The 23,318-nt window shown below is 39.3% G+C and overlaps 1 protein-coding gene across 1 annotated transcript in view; it reads left to right on the top strand.

The window, feature by feature from the left end:
* Window positions 1-442: 442 nt before the first annotated feature.
* The window catches only part of LOC143160519 (vitellogenin-1-like), a 44,596-nt gene continuing 21,720 nt past the window's right edge, over window positions 443-23,318 (top strand). Inside the window, exons 1-19 of the mRNA XM_076338255.1 lie at window positions 443-482; window positions 792-812; window positions 1,037-1,188; window positions 3,630-3,881; window positions 6,040-6,201; window positions 8,058-8,209; window positions 10,984-11,134; window positions 11,234-11,391; window positions 11,505-11,670; window positions 12,744-12,866; window positions 14,419-14,637; window positions 16,706-16,923; window positions 17,009-17,106; window positions 21,295-21,419; window positions 21,506-21,607; window positions 21,694-21,813; window positions 22,072-22,261; window positions 22,351-22,444; window positions 22,557-22,742. Coding sequence (XP_076194370.1) covers window positions 443-482; window positions 792-812; window positions 1,037-1,188; window positions 3,630-3,881; window positions 6,040-6,201; window positions 8,058-8,209; window positions 10,984-11,134; window positions 11,234-11,391; window positions 11,505-11,670; window positions 12,744-12,866; window positions 14,419-14,637; window positions 16,706-16,923; window positions 17,009-17,106; window positions 21,295-21,419; window positions 21,506-21,607; window positions 21,694-21,813; window positions 22,072-22,261; window positions 22,351-22,444; window positions 22,557-22,742 — 2,729 coding nt within the window. The remainder of the gene's footprint in view (window positions 483-791; window positions 813-1,036; window positions 1,189-3,629; window positions 3,882-6,039; window positions 6,202-8,057; window positions 8,210-10,983; window positions 11,135-11,233; window positions 11,392-11,504; window positions 11,671-12,743; window positions 12,867-14,418; window positions 14,638-16,705; window positions 16,924-17,008; window positions 17,107-21,294; window positions 21,420-21,505; window positions 21,608-21,693; window positions 21,814-22,071; window positions 22,262-22,350; window positions 22,445-22,556; window positions 22,743-23,318) is intronic.

Genomic DNA, 23,318 nt, shown 5'->3' with positions numbered 1-23,318 from the left:
ATAAACTCTCCTCTAAAAGTAGAGTTTCAATGTGACAGAGCAAGGTGTGTCTCCAAAGCTGTGACCCTTAGCAAGAGCAAATTATCAGGAGATTGAAGACATGATTGGAGAAAAGCTAAATTATTTCAGTTATGATTGAGGAACTATTTTTATTTAATTTTAAATTTTAATTATTGTTTTACTATATAGCTACAATGTGGAGAAATTGGGGGAAAAAATAGCAAATGAAATCTCTATTGCACATAGAAAGTAAGTTAGTTGAAATCATGAGGTGATTTGAAGTTGTCAGCATTCATGACCTCAGAAATGTTTATTTTTTGATTGATCAATACACATTCTAAAATGCGCTTATTTGTCAAACCAACATGCCAAAAGAAACATGTGATAGCACATACCTTTATAAAAGAGAACCCAGCATGTTCACCTTTACTTTATCCCCATCATGAGGGGCTTGATATTAGCCCTGGTTTTAACCCTGGTGGGTAAGTAACTTATCTGCTTTGACGAATTTAAAATAATAGATTCAGGAAAAGGTTTCCGAATCTAAGTATAGTTCACTTACAAACATGAACTGTAACATTTTATAGAAAAAATTATTTTATGACAATTTTTTTGTTGTTTAGGGAAAAAAGGCTTTTGGCTATGTGCTGAACTAGAAGTAAAGTTAATTAGAAAGAGTTATGCCATATGTACAAGATGAGATATAGCCTTTCATACTAAAATACATTAACATTTTAGGGTTTTTTTTGCTTTGTCATTTCATTTCTCTTTTTTTTTTCCTTCTCTTTCAGGGAGCCAGCATCTTAATTATCGTAAGTAATTTTCCTATCAGCTAACATAATTATAATGAGTGAAATTCAAAATAGAATCTGAAAAGTGTATCAATGTTTAATATAATTTTACAACAGCTAATTTTGTTCAGGTGCAATGCAAAAATGAACAAATTCATCTTTTTTGTTCCATACATTCTAATAAAGGTACTTTAATATGTTCTGTACAGTCTCTATAATGTTTTATGGGAACTATTTCTTTGCAGAACCCGATTTCAGTGAAAACAAGGTTTATACGTTTAATTATGAAAGCATGCTTCTCAGTGGACTTCCAGAGAAAGGACTTGCAAGAGCTGGAATAAGAATAAAAAGTAAAGTGGAAATTAGTGGTATTGGGCCAAAACTTTGTCTTATTAGGGTAAGAAAATGTATTCAATTTAAAAGGTAAAATTCTTTTTTAAGCTTTTGGGAAGTAATTACGTGTCATCATGTGTTGTGCTTACTCAGGGAGAATATGACTAACACTATTATTTTTTTATGCAGTGCCCTAAATTCTATTTGCACTTTGCCAGGTAATTCTCAGCTCAAGCCAACCTTGGGCTTGAAGGATTTCTTCTGCTTTGTGGTCAGGGAGACAATGGAATGTAATTTGAAATGCACAATAATTTATTACTGGATCAATCCAATTGTTCCAAACTATACAACCTAGGATTATTTAATCAACTGATTTTGTAACCAGCAAACGAAAGTCAATAAAACATGTGACAGTAGCTGGATGTGATTCAATATTTAGCATAATTAATGTCATCTGGTGGCTTCTTTTTCTACAGGGTCCCAAATGACATTCTTTGTCATCCTCAGTTGTATATTTTTACTGCATGCTGAGTAATTACTAAGAGTTCTGATTATGTGAAAAACACTTTTGCCTTTAACAGAAGCCTATACATGCTTCTAATGAATGTATTGAAACGCACTCCTCAATTGCTTTACACCAACTCCACTTAGTCTTGTGTATATGTGGAAGAAAAATGATCTTTTTAAAAGCTTTTATTTGGCAAATTGAAAACTGCAGATGAAAAAGACTGGTGACTGTCTGATAAATGCTTGTAAATGCTGTAGCCTTCCAGCCTGAGTTAGCCTTCTGTTACTAGGTATTTTTATAAGTTCAAATTATAATAGATCTAGACAGGAAACATTGCTTTTCCATGACCTCTGCAAATGGCTGGGGTTTTTTGCAAAAAAGCAAGGAGATAAGAGCCACACATCTGTACTGGTGAGTAGAAGGCTTCCCTGGCAGAGAGGAGGTGGAAGCAGTCTTGTCTTCGCCCCACATCCTCCCCCATTCCTGCCAAAACAGCTCTTGGTGTGTCAGGGTAAGTCTCCACCAAAAATTGACTCCTGTTCCCTAAAACCTTCCAACACCACTCCACCTGCCCTCATGCATTTGGAAAAAACTTTCTGTTTAAAAAATAAATACAGAAAGAATTTCAGGCAAGAAAAAGAAGAGAAAAGAAAAAAAAAATCACGAGATTTTGGGGCAAGTTCTAAATGAAAGGTAACGATACATTTATTCTATTCTGCTCTGGGAGAAGTTTATTTTGCTGCTGTTACATTTAAATTAGACAGTTCGGAGGGATGGTTCAGGGAATTAATTTTTCATCTGTAGCCTACTAGTTTGCATTCAGCCCAAGCAAAAAGCTGTGTTCCCTGGGCGGTTTCCAGCTGACGATTTTTTCATCGCAAACCCACAAGTAAGAATTGCCAGCTGTGTTCAAAACCTAGCAGACAGCGTAAGTCCTGACTGGGCCCCAAGGGCTGGGGAAAACTTCTTCGCCCTGACCCTGCAGAGCAGTCCCAAACCTGCCCGTATGCAATATGCCAGAAGCATGTCCAAGAGGCAGCATGAGGGATTTGCTCCGTAACAGCCTCCTCTGTAAGCTTCAGTTACTGGGGTTGGCAGTGATCTCCACCAACAATAACAAAAATAAATATGAAAGTGCAGTCTCCAGCGATTTGCTGTATGAGGATTTAGTTTGTGTGGCTTTTTGAGAAATTAATCCGTGTCTTGCATCACATCGCCAGCCTGAGGTGACAGAGAAAAATCTCTTTAAATTGTCAAAATATATAGAAGGGAAGGGTCCTCTGAAAAACTAAGCTAAACATGCCCCATTCCCATGGGGTAGAAATCATTCGAGTTATGCACAGGTTAGCACAACTTTCTACTTGCTTGGATGTGCCCCAGGTTGAGGCTGGAGTGGGAGGTGCAGAGCGGGGTTGGGGGCAGTGCCTGAGCCTTCGGCTCTGCAGCAAAACGTGTAGGGAAGGACAATTTTTGTAATCTGCTCTCCACTGCTCAAACTAATTACGACTATCTGGCTGGCCCAGCACCCATGTTGTTATTAGTTTCTGACTGCTGTCTGTGCTCTGTGACCCCAGCGAGGGAGACGACAGAGTTCACAACAGGAGTTAATGATGCTTTATGCAACACTAACTTTCTCCTGCATTTTCCTGCAGATCTTCCATACTACTTTTGGGTAGCAACCTGCTTCATGCGGCTCTTCTCTGGCTCATTTCTTCATACAAGTCAACCTTTGACAACATGGATTATCTATGAAACAGAACAGAGTGCAGTGACTGTGGAAATATCACAGTCATTTGCATTACCCTTTCCTTTTATATATGGAAATATGTATATCGATACTAGCTATGTTAAATGACAACTTTTAAGTTTTCACTTTGCAGAGGCTTTGTGTTATTTAAAAGTGTATTTTTGACGTGAGTAAAGCTCTAGATGCTTATGTGCATTGAAAAAAGTTAACTGAAAAAATTAAAGAGGAATTATATTCCCCCTTGTTCTAGATTCACTCAATCGAAGCAGCAGAGTACAATGGTGTCTGGCCTACAAGCTCATTCTCTCGATCACTCAAACTAACCCAGGTACTAACCGGGCAACTTAGTAATCCCATCAAGTTTGAGTATAGCAATGGCCATGTTGGAAACCTTATGGCTCCTGATTCTGTCTCGGATGATGGTCTGAACATCTACAGAGGGATTCTGAATGCGCTGGAGCTAAGTATAAAGAAGATGCAGCATTCATACAGCTTACAGGAGGTGAGCTTTTTGGGCATTGTGGTCACTTTGTAAGTAAATAAGCCTTCTCTTCAGGTTCTTCTGCTGCATTTTCTGAATTCATCCTTGGCATAGACTTCGCTAACAAGAAACACCTAAGCTTGGGAAATTATGATCAAGTTGTTCTTATGGGACAACATTTGATGGAGCAGTAGCTGAACAGGACAGCAGAATAGCAGATTTTTAATCTGGCTGATCAAAGTATTTCAGAAAATGCATTTGCAGTATTAGACCCTTAGAAAATCTGGCTTCTGATTCTAGAGAAAGTAAACTCCTGTGAAAGCTGAAGCCTACATAAAATTTGAATACTGTATAAAAACAAGCTTAAACATACAGCACAAGGTTAAAGCTAAAATAACAGTAATTTGACTTTTTTACCAATCATATATACTTTAATCTCTTCTATCTCCTCTTTTAGGAGGAAAACAGTATATATGCCATGACATTACTGTAATAGCTTTGACAGTTGCAGTTGATGCTCTATTGGAATTTCCACTGTTTTTCAGGTTTTAATATCTTAGTCAAGGTAAATCATCTGATATTACTATTCACCGCAGAAATTGCAATCTGTTTAGTTTTTGTGAAACCATATTTACATTGATTAGACTACATTCAATTCAGAGATCAGCAAAAACCTTGAAATTATTATACTTTCATGTTATTTTTATTGAAAATGCAGACCGGAGTAACTTTAATTTTTTAAAAATTTATTTTTATGTAAGTAGAGTTGTTTCTGGGGAAGGAACTACATGATTTAATATTTTCACACTGCTTGTTGCACATAAAAACCTGGGTGGTGTTTTCTCATATCTAGTTCTACATCTTCATTCTTTCTAATTCAGTTAGCAATATGTCCTACTGTCGCTGCTGAGCAGCATACGTGACTTCACCTCCTAGAACTGTTTCCAAGTTTTCTTTGCTTTTCTCAGACAGCACATGATTAATGAACATTGGCACCCTTGCTTGACAATCTCAAGTCAATCTGTAGAGGAAGATAAGTGTTATTAGTCCCAAAATCTGAGCTGCAGAGAGGTTTAAAGGACTCACCTGGGAAAGTCTACATCACATCCTGCAGTGTGTAGGGTAATGGTATCTGAGCTAGCCGTGAACTGCACACAGTTAGACTGTCCAGCTAGGCAGGAGGCTACTTCATCCCACTGAGCCCGGTGGACATTCCCATTTAAAGTCTAGATGTCTCTACCACACCTTGCAGTCTGCAGAGGAGCCCCACACCTGTATTTGCAGAGTACAAGTCTTTCAGAAAGCTTAGGCAATTCTTATTTTTAGCCCTTTCTGAAGCCACAGTGTCTTCAGGAATATTGTTAAGCTAAAGATGAAGTGGGTATGTCTTGCCTCCCAACCACCACATGATCATTTTGCTGTTCTGACATAGCCCCGAGCTGCTCTCTGGAGTGGCTATGCTATCAATAACAATAAAAAAAATCATGAAAATAACACTTCTTCCTAAAATGCAATCAAATATTTTCCTCTCCAAAAATCTCCTCACTGACTGAAGAGATTTAAGAGATCTTATAAATATATATGCTTGAAATATTATTGAAGATATGAGCTAAAACTGCAAACTCAGGAAAACCCATAATCAAAACTCTGCTATCCTGAAATTCTTTTTAATTATTGCTGTTCATATTGTGACAGATCATCTGAGATTGCAAGGCCTGTTCCATAGGCATTTGTAAGCTGTCTATAAAAGCAATTTTTAAGGGCAGAATGTCATCTGCAACCTTAAAATACTTTGCTGTTGAGATTTTATTCTGATTGATCAAATTATTTTGGCACTTTTTATTAATAGTCCTTAAATCGTATTTCATAATCAACAGCTCCAACTGGAAATTGTTACTCACCTTTTCTGAGGCTCCAAATCTTGTCTCAGTGAAACTTTTGAGAATTTTAGTTCTCTCAGTGAAACTCTGGTTTGGCTTACTGGAAACCTGTACATGTAAAAAAGAGATGAAAGTAACGATCATCCCGATTTTGCTTCTGGAGAGTACTATAAATAAAAAAGCATTCATTTCTATCAGGAATTTTGAAAATACAGAATTAAACATGATAGCCCATGTGGGGAATTGACGAAGCTTTGCATAGGGGTGAACTTCTCTGATCACATTCTCATTTTTGCCAGGCTGGGATCGGAGGTATTTGCAACACAACATATGCAATCCAGGAAAACAAGAGAGCAAACTTAGTCTATGTGACCAAATCCAAGGACCTGAACAGTTGTGAAGAGAAAGTTCAAATGGTCACAGGTTCAGCATACACTCAGCCATGCCGGACCTGCCAGCAGGTAAATTAGAGTAGTATTATGTATATGCATTTTATATTCATATTCAGGGAGCCATCTGGCATCCACATTAGCTCTTGCTTTGTTACACTTAAAATGAGAGAAGAATCAGATCTTCTCTGTGTAATTACCAACATTTTCTTTCTGTATGAAAATCAGATCCACAGAGCAGCAGAGGTCTGTGCTGCAGACATACTTCAACTAGGTTAAACTAGCTGGCTTGAAAACCACCAATTATCAGCATGACTTAATTCACCTACTCTGTTGAGTAAAAAAGATAGTCACGATGTCCAGTTTATGCTATTCAAGACAGAATCATAGAATCATAGAATCATAGAATAGTTTGGGTTGGAAGGGACCTCTAAAGGTCATCTAGTCCAACCCCCCTGCCGTGGGCAGGGACATCTTCAACTACATCAGGTTGCTCAGAGCCCCGTCCAACCGGACCTGGAATGTTTCCAGGGATGGGGCATCCACCACCTCTCTGGGCAACCTGTGCCAGTGTTTCACCACCCTCAGTGTAAAAAATTTCTTCCTTATACCTCGTCTAAATCTACCCTCCTTTAGTTTAAAGCCATTCCCCCTTGTCCTGTTGCAACAGGCCCTGCTAAAAAGTTTGCCACCATCTTTTTTATAAGCCCCCTTGAAGTACTGATAGGCTGCAATGAGGTCTCCCCAAAGCCTTCTCTTCTCCAGGCTGAACAACCCCAATTCTCTCAGCCTTTCTTCATAGGAGAGGTGCTCCATCCCCCTGATCATTTTCGTGGCCCTCCTCTGGACCCGCTCCAACAGGTCCGTGTCTTTCTTATGCTGAGGGCTCCAGAGCTGGACGCAGTACTCCCGGTGGGGTCTCACCACAGCAGAGCAGAGTAGAGGGGCAGAATCCCCTCCCTCGACCTGCTGGCCACGCTTCTTTTGATGCAGCCCAGGATACGATTGGCCTTCTGGGCTGCGAGCGCACATTGCTGGCTCATGTCCAGCTTCTCATCCACCAGTACCCCCAAGTCCTTCTCGGCAGGGTTGCTCTCAATCCCTTCATCCCCCAGCCTGTATTGATACCGGGGGTTGCCCCGACCCGGGTGCAGGACCTTGCACTTGGCCTTGTTGAACCTCAGGAGGTTCACACAGGCTGACTTCTCGAGCTTGTCCAGGTCCCTCTGGATGGCATCCCGTCCCTCTGGCGTGTCGACCGCACCACTCAGCTTGGTGTCATCTGCAAACTTGCTGAGGGTGCCCTCGATCCCACTGTCTCTGTCATTGATGAAGATATTAAACAGTACCCGTCCCAATACGGACCCCTGCGGGATGCCACTCATCACCAATCTCCATCTGGACATTGAGCCATTGACCACTACCCTCTGGATGCGACCATCTAACCCATTCCTCACCCACCAGACAGTCCACCCATCAAATCCATACCCCTCCAGTTTAGAGAGAAGGATGTTGTGGGGGACCATGTCAAAGGCCTTACAGAGGTCCAAATAGGACTTGCTAATAGGTACTGCTGCATTTTACTATAATCCTGTCTTTGATATAAGAAATCGTGTGGCTTATACTGCTGCTGTCCTCAGAAACTCTGTCTCCTTCTCGAGGGAATAACCAATTACTTATATTTGGGAAAGGGAAAAACCAGCTAACACTTCTTAGCAGTAAAAGTAATGGAGCCAGGCAGCGTGCCTGATCTCTCCCATGGAAGTGTGCATGCAGAATTCACCTAAAGCACTCATATGGACAATGAACAAAACAGCCCTGGAAAATAAGTGGGTTGAAGTGGGTGAGGTAATAGCTTCTAGTCACAGAATTTAGAAGTTCAATGACTTTCTATTTTCTTTGTTTCTTTGCTTTTTTATATTATAAAGAGAAACAAGAATTCCCAGGCAACTGCTACTTACAATTACAAAATTAAATATACACGTAATGAAGCTGTAATTACACAAGCTGATGTTGAGGAAATCCACCAGTTTGCACCCTTCAATGAGATAACAGGAGGAAATGCTATAGTAGAAGCAAGGTACTGTATGTATGCCTTTAATTCAGCAACTAACTCAGCATCTCAGTAATCTGGTCAAACTCCATAACTGAAATAAATCCTTTCCTTCCACAGCCTATTGTTTGCCAGTATTTAATTACATAAAATCCCACACAGTTCATAAAAACAACCTTCACTGTTAGTTGTAAATCTGAAACATGCACATCACTATCCAAATTTTGTTAGCTAAACTTGGCAGGATTTGACTATATTATTTCTCAGGGATATTTGATTTATGTCATAAAAGCCAAAACAAATGTAATTCCATCTGAAAAATTGTGAACTAATATATTTGCAGTAAAATACTTTGAAAGACAGTTACTCACTGAAAGAGAGTTCCCTGGAAAATAATAATGCAGTAAGAGACCCTGGAGACTAGTTCACAAGAAATCTAGATAGGACTTTGGATTCCGATATACTTCCTAAGTACAGTGGGCTGCTTGCAAATCTCCCATCAAAACAGTTTCTTGCTAGGAAATTGGGTTTTATTGCAAAAAGATTGGGCACAAAGCATATAAAATCTATTTGCTTTTCCACAGCAAATTTTGCATATTTCTTAAACAAGTTTGGGGCAAACTGAGAATATGGTTGTCTAAGAAATTGAACCCCTGCTCATTTTTAGCTCAAGCCTCCAAACTTTCAGTGTTTGAAAATTTTTTCATCTGCTTCAAAATCATCTATTGAAAAAATTTTTACTTACCTGCTTTAGCGATGGACTCTGTAGACAGAGGTGCCCTACTGAAGAGGGAGGCTTTTTGCATAAAGGTCACTGTACAGAAGATATACCTCAGTCCCACTCCAGCTGCTGTAATCTTGCATTGCTCCGTTAGCTTCTGCAAGAATCTATTGGTATAATATACAGTTTTTGAAACTGCAACATCAGAAAGTTCATGTCAGTAAATCACTGATTAACTTCATTAATATGATGAACATGTTAAGTTTGGCTAACCAAAAAAAAAGAACAGTAAAGGTGAAAGTGGCTTTACTATCTCATGCAATCAAGGTGAAGATAGACACAACTGTAGTGCTTTTATCAAATTATAGGTTGTTGTGAGTGAGCATTAGTCTGGAGCCAATGAACTTTTGCTGATTTAAACTCTCCTTCTGCAAGCTTGCATAGACTGTCTTCCTTACTGTTCTCCCTCAGGTATTGAGCCCCCAGAGAGGGTAGTGCCTTTACTTTTCCCCATTTTCTCTAGATCTTTGGCATTGCCCAGCAGATGGGGCCAAATATAAGATAGCTGGGAAGATGTGGATATGTCATCCAAGTCTTCAGAAGTTATTTCTACTATGCAATTTCTGTGTAAAAAAAAAGAAAAGAAAGAAAAATCTAACATCAAAGACTTAAAACATTTGGAGCTGAGTTTTCAGAACTGTTCAGCATAAGCCTCTTGCAGCACCCTTCAAGGCCAAGAGAGGTTTTACTACTGTTTCACCATTTTAATCCTATCTTTAGTATTCATTTGCTCTTCTCTTCGGAGTATAACATTTTCCCATCTATTCTAGGCAGATATATGTCTTCCCAAAAAGATGAAGATGAGACATAATAGATTCATCATGTTCAGGAAGGGGGAGTTAAATCTGTCCAAGTGTACCTGACGTTATACTTTCTGACCCAAATGCCCTTTCAATAATATTGTATAAAATTTCAAGAGAGAAAAAAATCTCTGCTGATTCTGTAGCGATTTCTATTCAAATTCCAGTGGCCTGTCTGCAAAGCAGTTATATGCTATTTTCTGCAGCAGTTCTCTGCAATCCATATGGAAAGAGTGGATAGAAATGATACAGAAAATCATCGTAGAGATTCCAAAATAAACACGCCAATTTTCTACAGAGATTTTGAGATACTGTGTAGTACAACAATATTGCTTTTGGAATGTTTTCAGTTGTTCAATACAAATGCCTAACTTTATTATAGTGTCCTAAACGACCTATTTTAAACATAATTGGTGGGATAGGATGCATCCCTTTAGCTGAAAATGTAGCAAAGATAGAAAATGTTTACAAAGACATTTTCTCATTGGAAAAAAATACAATTTCTCATTGGAATTATTCTTAATAACAAAGGATGAAGGTTTGGTGCTCCTTGAAAAGTTTCCAAAAACTTGAGTACTTTTCCGAAGACTAATCCTGAATTTATCTGGCCCTTTTTGTTTGGGAAATCCAATTTGAAACTTCATGAGAATCTTTTATCTTCTGCAGTCCCCAGGACATTCAGCTTGCCAGGAAAATGGGGAGGGAATTGTAATAGTGCAAGTAAAAAGACTGTAGCATTTCTTATTGTATCTAACAATTTTCAATTCCTTTGGAAGCTTCCAGGAGGCACAGACACGTAAGAGCTTTTATGAACTTCTTTAAAGGTTTAAATTAAGTGATGATTTCGAAGAAAGTTTCCCATCAGTTATTTTTCTCTAATCCTTAATTTACTCCTTAAAACACAACACACAGTTACTGTGATCTTTGTCAGGCCACAGCCTCCCACTTCTTCCTTAAATTCTCAAGCCATGTTATTCCCAAAGGAAGGCAAAGGATGGCTCTGATCTGAGCCCCGCTGTGTAAGTGCACACCTTCTCAGAGTACGGTTCTGAGTATCATGTCCAAATGTATCTATTTGTTAATACCTTTGTCCCTCAGTAACAAAGCCCTTTTGAAACAATTGTAGTTGCATTGCAACGCAGGGAGGCAGAAACACTGTTCTCTTTTTAGTTTGTACCCTGCATCTTGTGATGTTATGTCCCTGGGTTCCTCCATTCCAGGCAGAAACTTTCTTTGACTGACGTGCAAAAGCACATGGCAGAGGTCCCACCAAAAGAATTCCAGAATCGTGGGTCACTTCAGTACCAGTTTGGCAGTGAATTGCTTCAGCTTCCTGTCCACTTATTCAGAATAAAAAATGTGGAAAGCCAGGTAAAGTTCAGCCACTGGACAGACTTTTTGTTGGAGATTGGAATCCGTCCATGTGGAAAACAATGTGTGTGAGCTTCATGCATTTTAATCTTCCTGTAGATAGAGGAAAGCCTGCAAGACCTAGTAGAGACCACATCTGAACAGCTTCCCAGCGATGCACCAGCAAAAGCCCTCAAGCTTATGCACCTCTTCCGTGCAGCAAGTGAGGAGAATTACGAGTCAGTGTGGAAGCAGTTCTCCAGTCGGCCAGCGTACAGGTACAAGCAATACAAGTGGTGATTCTTCTGCTGATAAACTCTGTTGGAGACCATCTGGAATGACTATGTTCAAATGCAGATCTGGAAAATGGTCTGTGCTTTTCCCATTACAGGCGCTACATTTTGGATATAATTCCTGCAGTTGCCAGCCACCGTGCGCTCAGGTTCTTGAGGCATAAAATGGAAAGACAAGAACTCACCAACTGGGAAGCGGCTCAGATGGTGCTTGTGGCTCTGCACTCAAGCACACCAACGCGGGACGTGATGGAGGAAGCAACAGTAGGATTCTCTAAACACTCTCGAATTGCTCTTTACTGATTTTAGCATCTGTCATATTTATTCCTTTGACACGATTGCAAAGGCTTTGAAAATATAAAGGTTTTATATCCTCTAGTGAGGTTGAAAGGAGTTTCCTGACTGTCTTAAGGGGAGGAGAATGCAAATCAAAAGGGCAAAAATGAATCCAGAATGAAACAGGAAAGAAAGAGTAAAATACCCCTCAGTGGCAGAGGTTATTGCTGCAAACAGTGGTTTCTAGTCTCCCTTTGTCCAAATGTACTTTATAGTTACATCAGATTAGATCTCTAACTGAGCGTCTACAAAGACTAGGGAGTAAGAAATACATATTTGTTATATCCTGTATTTGTCCTGATTGACCTAGCAGGATGGGTATAAATCAGAGCAGATCTATCAAAATCAAGGAAATTATGCCAATGTGGAGCCCGTGTAGGAGAAAGTCTAATGATTTTTACAATTTTTTCCTCTTCCGCAGGGTCTAATTCTAGTGTCAGATGGAGGAACTTATCTCTGCCTACTTTAGGTAGAGACCACGTATCTCAGACTAGAGTTTTGCCCTCTGTAAAAGCCATGACAGCCTGGCTGTTACCGTGTGGTAATGCTCTGCTTCCCACTTGACAAAGCAGTGGGCTGGTGCCTCCTCTCAGCTCCTACATTTATACGAAATATTCCTGTCTGCCCAAAGTACTGAGGTCCATTCACAGTGTATCTCAAGATTTTTGTACCTATAGCTGAGGCAATAAAACAATGAGGAATGTTTCTTGAAGAAAGTGTGTTTTTCTATTCCGTAACTGGGCGATTTCCTCCCTTTGGATTACAGCCTATGGCAAATTTAAATCTGAAACACTATAAAAGCAACAGACCTGCCTTCCAGATGTTACTTGGAATTACTTTACAATTGCATTTTCAAATACAGTAATATCCACTGATTAACTATAAATCCATCAATACAAAAATATCAAAAGCCTGGTTTTGCCTTGCATTTGGCAAAAACATATTTTTCAATATTGTTGCTCGTCATTAATGGTGGTAACGAACAACTGCTTTCTCCCCAGCTCATTGTGAAAAAACATTGCCCACGCTCAAGTACTGTACTTGGAAAGGTTTGCCATCTCAGCTACGCGTCACTGTGCCACAAACAGTGCTCTTCATCAGACTCCTGCTCTGAATGTCTCCAGGTAACCACATTGTTATTTATTGTTTCAAAGAAAAATTAAGCCTTGAGTTCTTTCTTCATTATTCAGAAACCTGTATTTCACTTCACTACAGTGTTTCCTTTGGGGAAAGGAACCCCAGTTGGTTAAATACAGCATTTTTATCTTTAGATTAACATACGAAAGAGAGTGAGAGGAAGAAGCATATAATTCATAGCACTTTCTGTCTGAGTATCTCTGAGTGCTTTATTGCCAATTATTAATGAAGTCCCATGGCACTGCTCTGAAACACTTTAAATATAGGTACTTATATATACTTATAAATACACTAAGTGACACAAAAGCCCAGGGTTTTGCCAAAAGTCATGTAGCCCAGCCGTTTCTCAGCCAGAAGCAGAGCCCAGTTCATCCACATAGACTATAAGCTTTTAATAATACCCTCCCTGTTCTGCACTGCTTTTAATCAGTGGGTCTCAAAACAATTTAAACAGGCAGTAAATAGCATTTCCCCGTTCTAGAGATGCATGTCAACAGAAGTTGGCCACCCAGCCAGTGATAGAGAGGGAAAGAGAAATAGGCGTTTTCAGTCTTCAGCACTGGTCAGTCCACCATCCCCAGTAAGAGCAAGGTGTTCCCAATACATTGTGTGCCTGCCATGATTTTTTTCCTGTAGTACACAGGCATGGCCGACATTCGTACATGTATCTCCTGTGTTACAACTGCCACCAATGCTCTTGAGCTAAGTAAATCTAAGCCCAGTGCCAGGGAATGGAAATTCTTCCCCAAAGCAAATGATTGTATAGGCTTATTCAATGCATTTTAAATGTCCATTCATTCAGTTAGTAATACCAATTGGACTGTCTCTGCACCATCGATGGATCTCAAATGTGATATTTTAAAGCATGGGAACTGTATTGAAATTATTCTATAACATCTCAGGCTTTATTTTTAGAGCCATTTTTTAGCATTGAAAACAGTTTTCTATTAGGATTTAGTTCTTTTCTCATATTCAGCCTTCAGACAACTCTTTCTAATCCTGCCACATAAATGTGTGATCCGGTTGCTTACGACGAAGCTGTAAAATGACCTGATGATCACATTGCCAGCTATTAATCAACAATAAAAAGTGGCTGTCAGCTGAAGGTGCTAGTGGGCACCACCACTAGCCATATCTTCAGGAATCTTATTTAAGGGTCTGAAGAATTTAACTGTATCTGCATTTTTGCACCTGTCTTCAACCATTAGACAGAGATATTCAAACAGCATTATTGCAGGGTTCCCAACTCACCCTGAAAGGCAGTGGGAACTAGCTCCTAGCCATTACTTTTTCCTTTAAAAATCTTACTTGATAACTTTAAGGCATAGTGATGAAGAAGCTGTTCATTGCAGCTTTCTTGGCTATGCTTGTTCTATGAATAAAATGTCCTATTCATGAGGACAAAAAGAATTTGAAAATATTTCAAATCAGTGAATTGAACAAACTGAAATTATCAAAGTCAAATGTCAGAATAGGCTGGGGGATGGGATATAGATAAGAGCTGGAATTGAACTCAACCGATTTGTTTTCTTTTTTCAGCTACTTCACGGCTTTGCAGGAGAGGCATTGAGCAAGTCTAACACAGAAGAAATTTCCTTAGCTTTGAAAGCCCTTGGGAACGTAGGACATCCAGCCAGCATCAAGCACATCAAGAAATTTTTGCCAGGGTATACAGCCAGTGCCTCAGATCTGCCACGCAAGGTCCATGCAACTGCTGTGATGGCCCTGAAAAACATAGGCATGAAAGACCCCAAAATGGTAAGGAAACAAAGCTGCCTCCTTTGCACGTATGATAACCCAACACAAGTCTGCTAATCAATGATGGGTGATGAGGGGAAAGCACATCTTTTTTTCAAATATACTTGTAATATGTTTTTTTTCAAATACTTAACCCTTCCTTAGTTGGCATGTCTTATTCCTTTTGACATTAACCTCTAGTATTTCAGACTGCAACAAAAGTCCCATTAAAAAGATACATTCATTACCCTGTTGTTGAAGACAAATCAGTATTTCCATTGCAAACATTTATTTTCCAAGGACATTAGAAAGAAAGCTAAGTTATTGACCAAAATGTGTTTAGTGCTACTTCAACTTCGGTATGCGAGAAAACCACAAAGCAAGATTTTCAGAGAATTGACATTTAATACTGAGTGTCACATCTAATCGTGATTCAAGACCAGATCTTATTGTAAATAGATACTAGAGTTTTGCATCCTAATTACAAATTTACAGACATTGTGTGGGTTTAAGTCATAAACAGAACGTCTAATAAATGTGACTTTTGTCCTTGAACAAGATAATGATTAGATATTACATACAATGGTTGCACAGGCATACTCTCCTTCACCACAGACATCACTTTACAATCATTTTCACCTTAAAGCAACCTGTTTCTAAAAGGATACCTTGCATTTTCAAGATTTTTTTTCCCTAATATTGAAATTTTTTGTTTTATATAAGACTATTCTTAATATAAAAAGTAAAATAAAAGCTTTCATTAACTATTCTCTTACTAATCTCTATCAGTTTTTCTATTGCACTCATTTTTTGCATACGACTCCCAGTTTGAGTGCACATATTGATCCACAAACAATAGTGTGCCAGGGTGTGCTTTTAAGCAAAAGAATAAACAATCAATTTACTAGAGTGCAGGAGCTAGATGGGGAAAAGCAGAGGGGGAGGAGAGAATAGCAAGGGTAGGAGTTAGGGTATTTGCTGAGGAAGAAAAAAGCCAGTTTGGTGTTTGACAGCAATGCTGCGTCTCTGATTGCCCTTTGGCCCGGCTTTCCACATGTGACCCAGACTACCCATTTTCTATGCATTTTCTTTGGAGAAAATTGATCTGGAGCAAGTTAATGACTGTGGCCGGATTTTTCATTGTTCAAAAACCAGTTTAATGCCTGGTTTGCAGCTAGCTACACACCCATATTTGCATTAAACAGACTTAATACATGGTCTGTCTTTTTTATTGTTTAATTTGAAAAGGTAGTTACATTTAGAAAGAGGCTACTGCATCCTTGTCACCACTTTTACCTCGGTATTTGATAATCAACATACGCAAATTAATAAAACCAATCAGGGTATTTCCAAAGTTTGTTGAACTTTTCTGGATCAGACTTTTCTTTAGAGACCACGGACACACGCTGTCCCAGCCAGGACAGGACTGCACAGAGGGGCTGCCAGAACGGTGTTACAACATCCACATCCATTTTGAAGTTGGGGTCAAAGGCCTCAGTGCAGCTCATGGAAACTGGAAAGGTTCCAGTACAAAATTAGTCTTGATACTGAATATTGCCAGGGTGAAACACGTTGGTCACAAGCAGTGCTGTGGAAATTACATTTGTTGCATAAACTTCCAGTTTTAAACTGCCTACATGACACAGAGATTTCTGGTAGTAAACTGGTTTTATTCTAGCAGAAAGGGCTCCAGGAGATCAAATTATTAGAAATAAGGCATATTTTTATGGGTACGGATAAGTGATCACTGAAACCACTTCTCAGGTATGTGATGCATCCATGAAATCTCTTTTACCCAGAGTTGTTATGCTACAGATATATTTTGCTATAGCTCAAAAAGGGACAATATAGCTGATATAGGAGTTATCCAGCAAAGTTCCTTGGCTTTGATTGTGTAGGAAGTCAGACGACATTACCATAATGCCCCTTCCAGCCCTCAGACTATGAAACCAGGAGCACTGTTTCCATAATAATTAAATAATACAAATTTTTACTGCACTAGTGATGAAGAGATCATTCACCAGTGATGAATGGTTATTAGCAAAATGTTCAAACATACTGTAAATTTGAATGTGTCTATTATTTTCAGGTCCAGGCTATTACCCTTGAGATTTTCCTGAATCACAAAATTGATCCTCGGGTCCGAATGTTAGCTGCAGTGGTTTTGCTTGAAACCAAGCCAGGTCTTCCAATACTGATGACATTAACTGATGCTGTGCTGAAGGAACATAGCATGCAAGTGGCAAGTTTCATCTACTCTCACCTGAGGGCCCTGGGTAGAAGCACAGCTCCAGATCTTCAAGTGATGTAAGGAAAATCTGGATCCCTTCCATAGATGAAAAACTTGTTGCAAACTAATTGAGGTGTTAATGTGCTCACTGATTTTTTTCAGGGCTTCTGCCTGCAGAATGGCTGTCAGAGTATTAAGTCCCAAATTTGACAGATCTGGATATCAGTTCAGCAAGGTTTTCCGCTTCAGTATGTTTAAAGGTAAGATTCAGAAGATTTTGTAGAGAAATATATACAGGTCAATGTGTGAAAAAAATTGTACAGTATGAGAACCCAATTCTCCTAGCCAACTGGTTAGCTGCATGTTGTTCCTCCATATTCTCCTATGTTCAGTGAAAGAAAAAAAAAAATCTCAGGCTCTCCATTTGGAGAGTGTTTAGGTCCCTGTGTGTTTTGCATTACACACTGCCAGCATGAAATTACCAGAGGGCTTGTGGGGCTCTAACCCTCCATTTTCATTAGCCGGTGAAGCACATGCTCCTGTATCAAATGCCGTAGTCTCAGTGGTGCTTGACAATTTCATACCATTGTTCAGCACCAAACAAACAGAAGGGACTTAAATTGCTGCTGAAGTGGATTAATTTCTGCTGGTGCTGAACACCTACAACTCTTGCTGAATTCAGATGTGATGCTAAATACTCTTCACCCCAACAGTAGCGCCCAATGAAACAGCAAACTCTGAAAATGTTCAGATGTGACAATTCATTGCATCCATGAGCAGCTAACTCAGGCTTATTGTCTAAAGATTTTTCTTGCACCTTCCTACTAGGATTCTTTACCAGAATGAGCAGATCCACGCATGGGATCTGGCAGCTGACCAGTTACATCAATGGGAGTTGCACATAAAAATGTAGTCAGAGACAGGAGGACCAGATTAGAAGACAGCGCTTGCTGGGCCAAATTGTAGCTATTTCTATTTTCCATGTACGTTATTTTTCTCAGTAGAGATTTTTTAAGCAACTCCTCTGTGTAAATGACCATGACAGCGTCAGTGATTTGGCATATGTAGCTGGCAGACTAGGGAGATTATATCTACAAACACAGTCTCCTTATACATGCTGTTTATCTAGGAGGACTTGGATGTTTTTAGCACTTTTTTTATTCACTGGTACATGTAAAGATTCTTTTCAAAGTAAGCAATAGAAGAAGAGACTCTGTAACACCTGAAGTCCACAGTGCTAAGTGTACAAGTACTTTTGCCTTCTTTTTGGTGGGGGGGAGCAGTTTGAAAGACCTTTGTAGATCTTATTGTTGCCCTGCCCCTGTTTCATGGTTTTTAACATGACCATTTAATCTGCTCTATAATAAAAATAAATACAATACATACCACAACAGCCACAGTAATATATGATACACATGCTTGCTGCCTCAGAGGCAGAGACAGAGAGTGCTCAAAGAAATACAGTCACTAATACGCACTGTGTGAACTTTTGTACCATTTAAAATGCATTCAGGGAGAGATAAAATGTTGAGTAATACGCAGATATGTGCTTCTAGTTTTAAGTACTCATTTTCTCCTCTTATTTTTGCTTTTAAAGTGAAGCTATCTGAATTTTTGCGCAGTGAGAAAGAAGGATGCAGTACGCATGAGGGTAGCTGGCAGAGGGCTATGTGAAACGGATTACTTTGTTCTGGCTATAGCCTGGAAATGCAGCATATCGGTGAACTGCTGTTTCTTCTTGGTGAAGACCAGTGTCAGAAATTTGGTTACCATGCATATGTAATATTTAAACCTCTCATCCTGAAGAATAAGGAACAAGATCTTTTTCTGACACATGCTAATCTTAGACTTGGATAACTCAGTTACCTCAATGAAGTCAATCCTCTATTACACTGGTGTGGGAGGAGGATCCAACCTCCAGCTTTCTGATTTGATTTGTCACCACTAGCCACAGGTGAAATGTGTTTCAGTGAGTCCATTCTGGAGGAGTTACCATAGTGACGGCTGTAATGCAGTACCTATTTCCTTGCTAAAAACAAAAATGTGCCCTCAGCATCACAGATCTTTGCGGTGCTAGATGCTGAATTTTTAATGACAGGCAATAATGTCAGCTGAATCTATCTCTAATCTGGAATCTGTCACACATGGCCACCACAAATAGTGCTTCATGCTCTACACACTGCTATTGAAATCAGAGGAATGACCTGGGTTCTGCTCAATGTGAGGACTGACAGAATCTGACTCTCAATATGCACAGATTCATATAATTAAATGTGTGTACTAATGTTCAGAGGTACCAAAGATGCTTTCTTTGATCACCAATTTTTCTTTCCCTTTTCCTTGGGGCAAGACATTTAGTCAGATATATGCAGGTGCCATCACACTCTCAGTGAGGTGGCTACAGTGCATCATCTGACTGTGTCAGTAGGATTTTTCACTGGTAAATATTTTCTTAGAGCATTAGCGCTATGTAATGCCTGAAGTATGGAAAATATCCCTGCTCTTTTCAAGTCAATGAATTCTGTATAATCATTTAATCAGTTATGAGCAACACTTCTTATTAAGTATCAGTAAGTACCATGGGGTTTTTTAACTAACAGTTTTCGTGGGTTGGAACACAAAAAGAGCCTTAAATTCACCAAAAGTACCATGCCTCATTCTAGTGTCCAGTCCACATAACACCTAGGACTGTTTTGGCTAAGCTTATTCAGAGAAAAACTAGTCTTCACATTTCCAAGTCTCAAGTCAGCTTATTAATAATGTCCCAGCGTGGCATCGCTTTGCTTTTTATTTTCTGTAGGATCGGCATTAAAATGTGAGCTTTTGTCATCTCTCCTTGCTGTCTGCTGAAGGTTCTCCACTGATTCCTCTGCCATCAATGGTGTGGCTTACATACCTGTATTTTGATTATAGGAGCTGTTCCTGGACCACGTATGTTGTAGGTAGATAGTGCCTCGCACTTTGGGTAGCACAGGAGCTTTATACAGCAAAACAGTGAAAGTGACGTAGTGACATGCCAGTTCATACAGATTTAGTAGATTAAGTGGATTGTTTTTCCGACAGACGGTTTCTCAAATACATGAAAAGTTGGAATCTGTCCTGAGAAATTAGAAATCAAAATCAGTCCCAGCAAGCTGATACAAAACAACTTAGTGTGAGGAGTAAACAAGGGTAAAGGACCATCCAGACCCCTGTCTGCATGCACGGTTTCAGAAGAGAATGGGAAAGTGTTGACTCACAAGTGAGATGTTATTCAAAACACAAAGAGTGGCACTAGAGAAGTAATATGGGCATGAGTATTCATAATGCCCCACATTTGTGAACGAAGCAATAATCTTTTCTTTAACTTTTGGCTAAGTGATTTATGAGAATTTAGGCACTCCTTTTCTGGAAAGAGGTCAAAGACTCACTCCGTCTCATAATGTTTGAAAATATATTTCCTACAATTCATCAATAATGTCTGTACAGGTACTGAAATTGTTGGTCTGGATCTTCCAGGGCTCTGCATTATCCTGTCTGTACCGGATTTCCAAAGCTGATTTCTGATGGTGCTGGGATTTAATCAGTATATGGTGCCTATGTGTAACATGAGGGTAGCAGAAATTTAACATAGGGACTCCTAAAATACTTCCCCATCCTCCAACTAGTGTAGGAAGAGAAGGGAGAGGAGGGCTGGAAGAAAGGAAGCACGACAGGGATGCCTACATATCATGTCAGCCTTGTTCCTCTTGAAACCTAAGGAAACTTAGAAGCCTTGGGATTACTTTAACTCAGAAAACAGGACTGTATAGACCTGTGCCAAGATCGGGAAGAATACGTGACTGTGCTCTGCACTGATTATCTGTATCATCTGTAGATGATAAATCTAAAGTAGAGAAATAAATAGACATAAATTATGTTTTCTCAAAGTTCACTCAATAGTTAACAATTACTTAACAATTAGTGCATTTCATGTAAGGAGTTACAGCATTTGGAACTAGATGTATTAAATTGCCTCTTAGTCATTTGAGAGACAAATCTACACCTCACCATCTGTCCTTATAGGACATCTATATCACTTTCCCTAAACTATTAGCAAAGGATGGCAAATCTGTTTTCATTTCTGATCCCCTTTGTCAAGTTGCCCTAAATGACGTCTCGTAAAAGCATTTCATAAGCTGACATTACAGAATCTGACCGGATGTAAATGATATAGCAGAAGCAATTGGAAAAATAGCATAACCACCATGCAATGAGCAGGGGGCTTGTAATTTTGCCCATTAATAGTCCAAAAATGCAGAATATTCTGTTTATGACTGTTTTATAACATCAGTTTTACAGCTGGGTTTTCTGGCCTTTCTCATATCATGCTGTATCAGTTGAATTATTCAATTAGTAAATTGATACAATCTGCGCACTGTGGCTTTAAAAACTAACTGTGCTGTGGTTTACTGCCTATTTCTCTTCAGAGCTCCTTATGAGTGGACTGGCAGCTAAATATTTGGTTTTGAATAACGCAGGCAGCTTAATTCCAAAGATGGCAATGTCCCAGCTGCGGACACATTTCCTTGGAAGAGTGGCTGATCCCTTGGAGGTAATTGGATCTACCCGCAGTTTGCCCTCTCATCCCTTCCTACGACCATCATCCAACTGGCATTTACACTTTACTTCTTCCCACAGGTGGGAATAACGGTTGAAGGACTGCAGGAGATGTTTGCTAAAGGTTACTCTCCTGACAGGAACTGGGAGACTGACTATGACTTCAAGGAAATCCTGAAAACAGTAAATTCTCAGGGAAAAGAAAATCTCTAAGGTATTGCTTCCCCAAATGTTATGAAGAATCAGACTTTCTTCCTCTTCTCATGCAGCTCTCTGACTGGAAGGCATTCTCCAGTGACAAACCTTTTGCATCAGGCTACTTGAAGATGTTTGGCCAAGAGTTGTTCTTTGGTGGACTTGATAAAAACGCCATCCAAAATGCATTGCAGGTATCATTTTGAAAACACCACCATCCAAGCATCAAAAGCTTTAAAATACTGTTTCTTTCACACGTTCCCTCCCTTTTCTTAACTTTTTAATTCAAGAGGGTTTTTGTCTTTAGTATTAATCAAGGCAAATAAGGTCAAGCTTTGATCAGGATTAGCTATAATCATTGCTGGCAGACTTTCCCCTGAGGCACGGTTAATGACACGGATCATGATATTCAAGTTCTGCTTATTTAGACAAGTTGAACTCTCTAATTGCAGGCATGGTACGGACCTGACGAAAAAAACCCTTCAATAAGGAGAATAATCAGTAGCCTTCAAAGTGGTGTAGGGAGGCAGTGGACCAAGGCTTTACTGTCCTCTGAGATCCGTCGTATCGTGCCTACCTGCACTGGGTTCCCGACAGAGACCAGCTTCTATTACTCTTCTGTCACAAAAGTGGCAGGAAATGGTAATGTATTTCAAGACTTGAGCAATACAAACATGCTTGTCAGGATTGGGGGGGCATTTTTAACATTTTTTTTGCTTTCTTTGTAATAGTTCAAGCACAGCTTACACCTTCTCCAAAGTCTGATTTCAGATTGACTGAGTTACTAAATGCCAACATTAGGCTGCGATCCAAAATGAGTCTAAGGTAAATATTTAGTATAAAGTAAAAGAATTATATTCCCAAGTAACAAAGGCCATAAAAATTCAACAGCAGTTTACTGTCTGAACATAATTTTACCCTCATTCTACCTTTTCAGCATGGCTAAGGAGATGACATTTGTAATGGGGATCAACACACACATGGTCCAGGCAGGGCTGGAAGCACACACCAAAATGAATGCTCATGTACCTGTGAATGTTATTGCCACTGTCCATATGAAGGAAAAAAATATCAAAATTGAAATTCCACCATGTAAAGATGAGACTAACATAATTACTGTAAGGTAAGACATAACACTTATTATCTTTCTATGTCGCAATGCAGAGTCTTTCCAAATAAAACAGAACATTTGCTTAGGGATCTTGTCTTTGACTGACAGCTTGAGTAACTGGCAATGATTGGTGTAGTTTATTTATTTTAAATGAAGTGACATGTACCAAAGCTTTGCTTGAAAATATGTGTTACTTCCTGTGGTCTTCACCTGAAAATCCTCTTTAGGACCATTTCTCAGTTGTTGAGACCCATAAGCTGTTTGAAACACGAATGGCATAAAATTTCTATCCCAATACATATATTTGGACTGGAGACACTAGGTAAGATATAAGCCAACTGAATCCTATCAGTTATAACAGATAACCCGTATATATTTGCATGCGATGCCTTGAAGCGTAGAGGATTCGGTGTTTCTTGTGTTTTTACCTTGTTTCCCTGTGGCTGCCATTTGGTTTTCTTGTCTGTTAGGTCTACTTGATTTATTATCAGTGCATGCAATTACAATACACTCTGGAAAACTGTTGTAGCCAGATGCCAAACAAATGAAAACAGATGGAAATACAAGCACAAAGAGAGGGAGGAAACA

Source organism: Aptenodytes patagonicus, chromosome 5 (assembly GCF_965638725.1).
Source record: "Aptenodytes patagonicus chromosome 5, bAptPat1.pri.cur, whole genome shotgun sequence".
In the NCBI taxonomy this organism is placed as follows: domain Eukaryota; kingdom Metazoa; phylum Chordata; class Aves; order Sphenisciformes; family Spheniscidae; genus Aptenodytes; species Aptenodytes patagonicus.
Note: the sequence above shows the minus strand (reverse complement) of the source record. Positions and strands in the feature narration are given on the sequence as shown.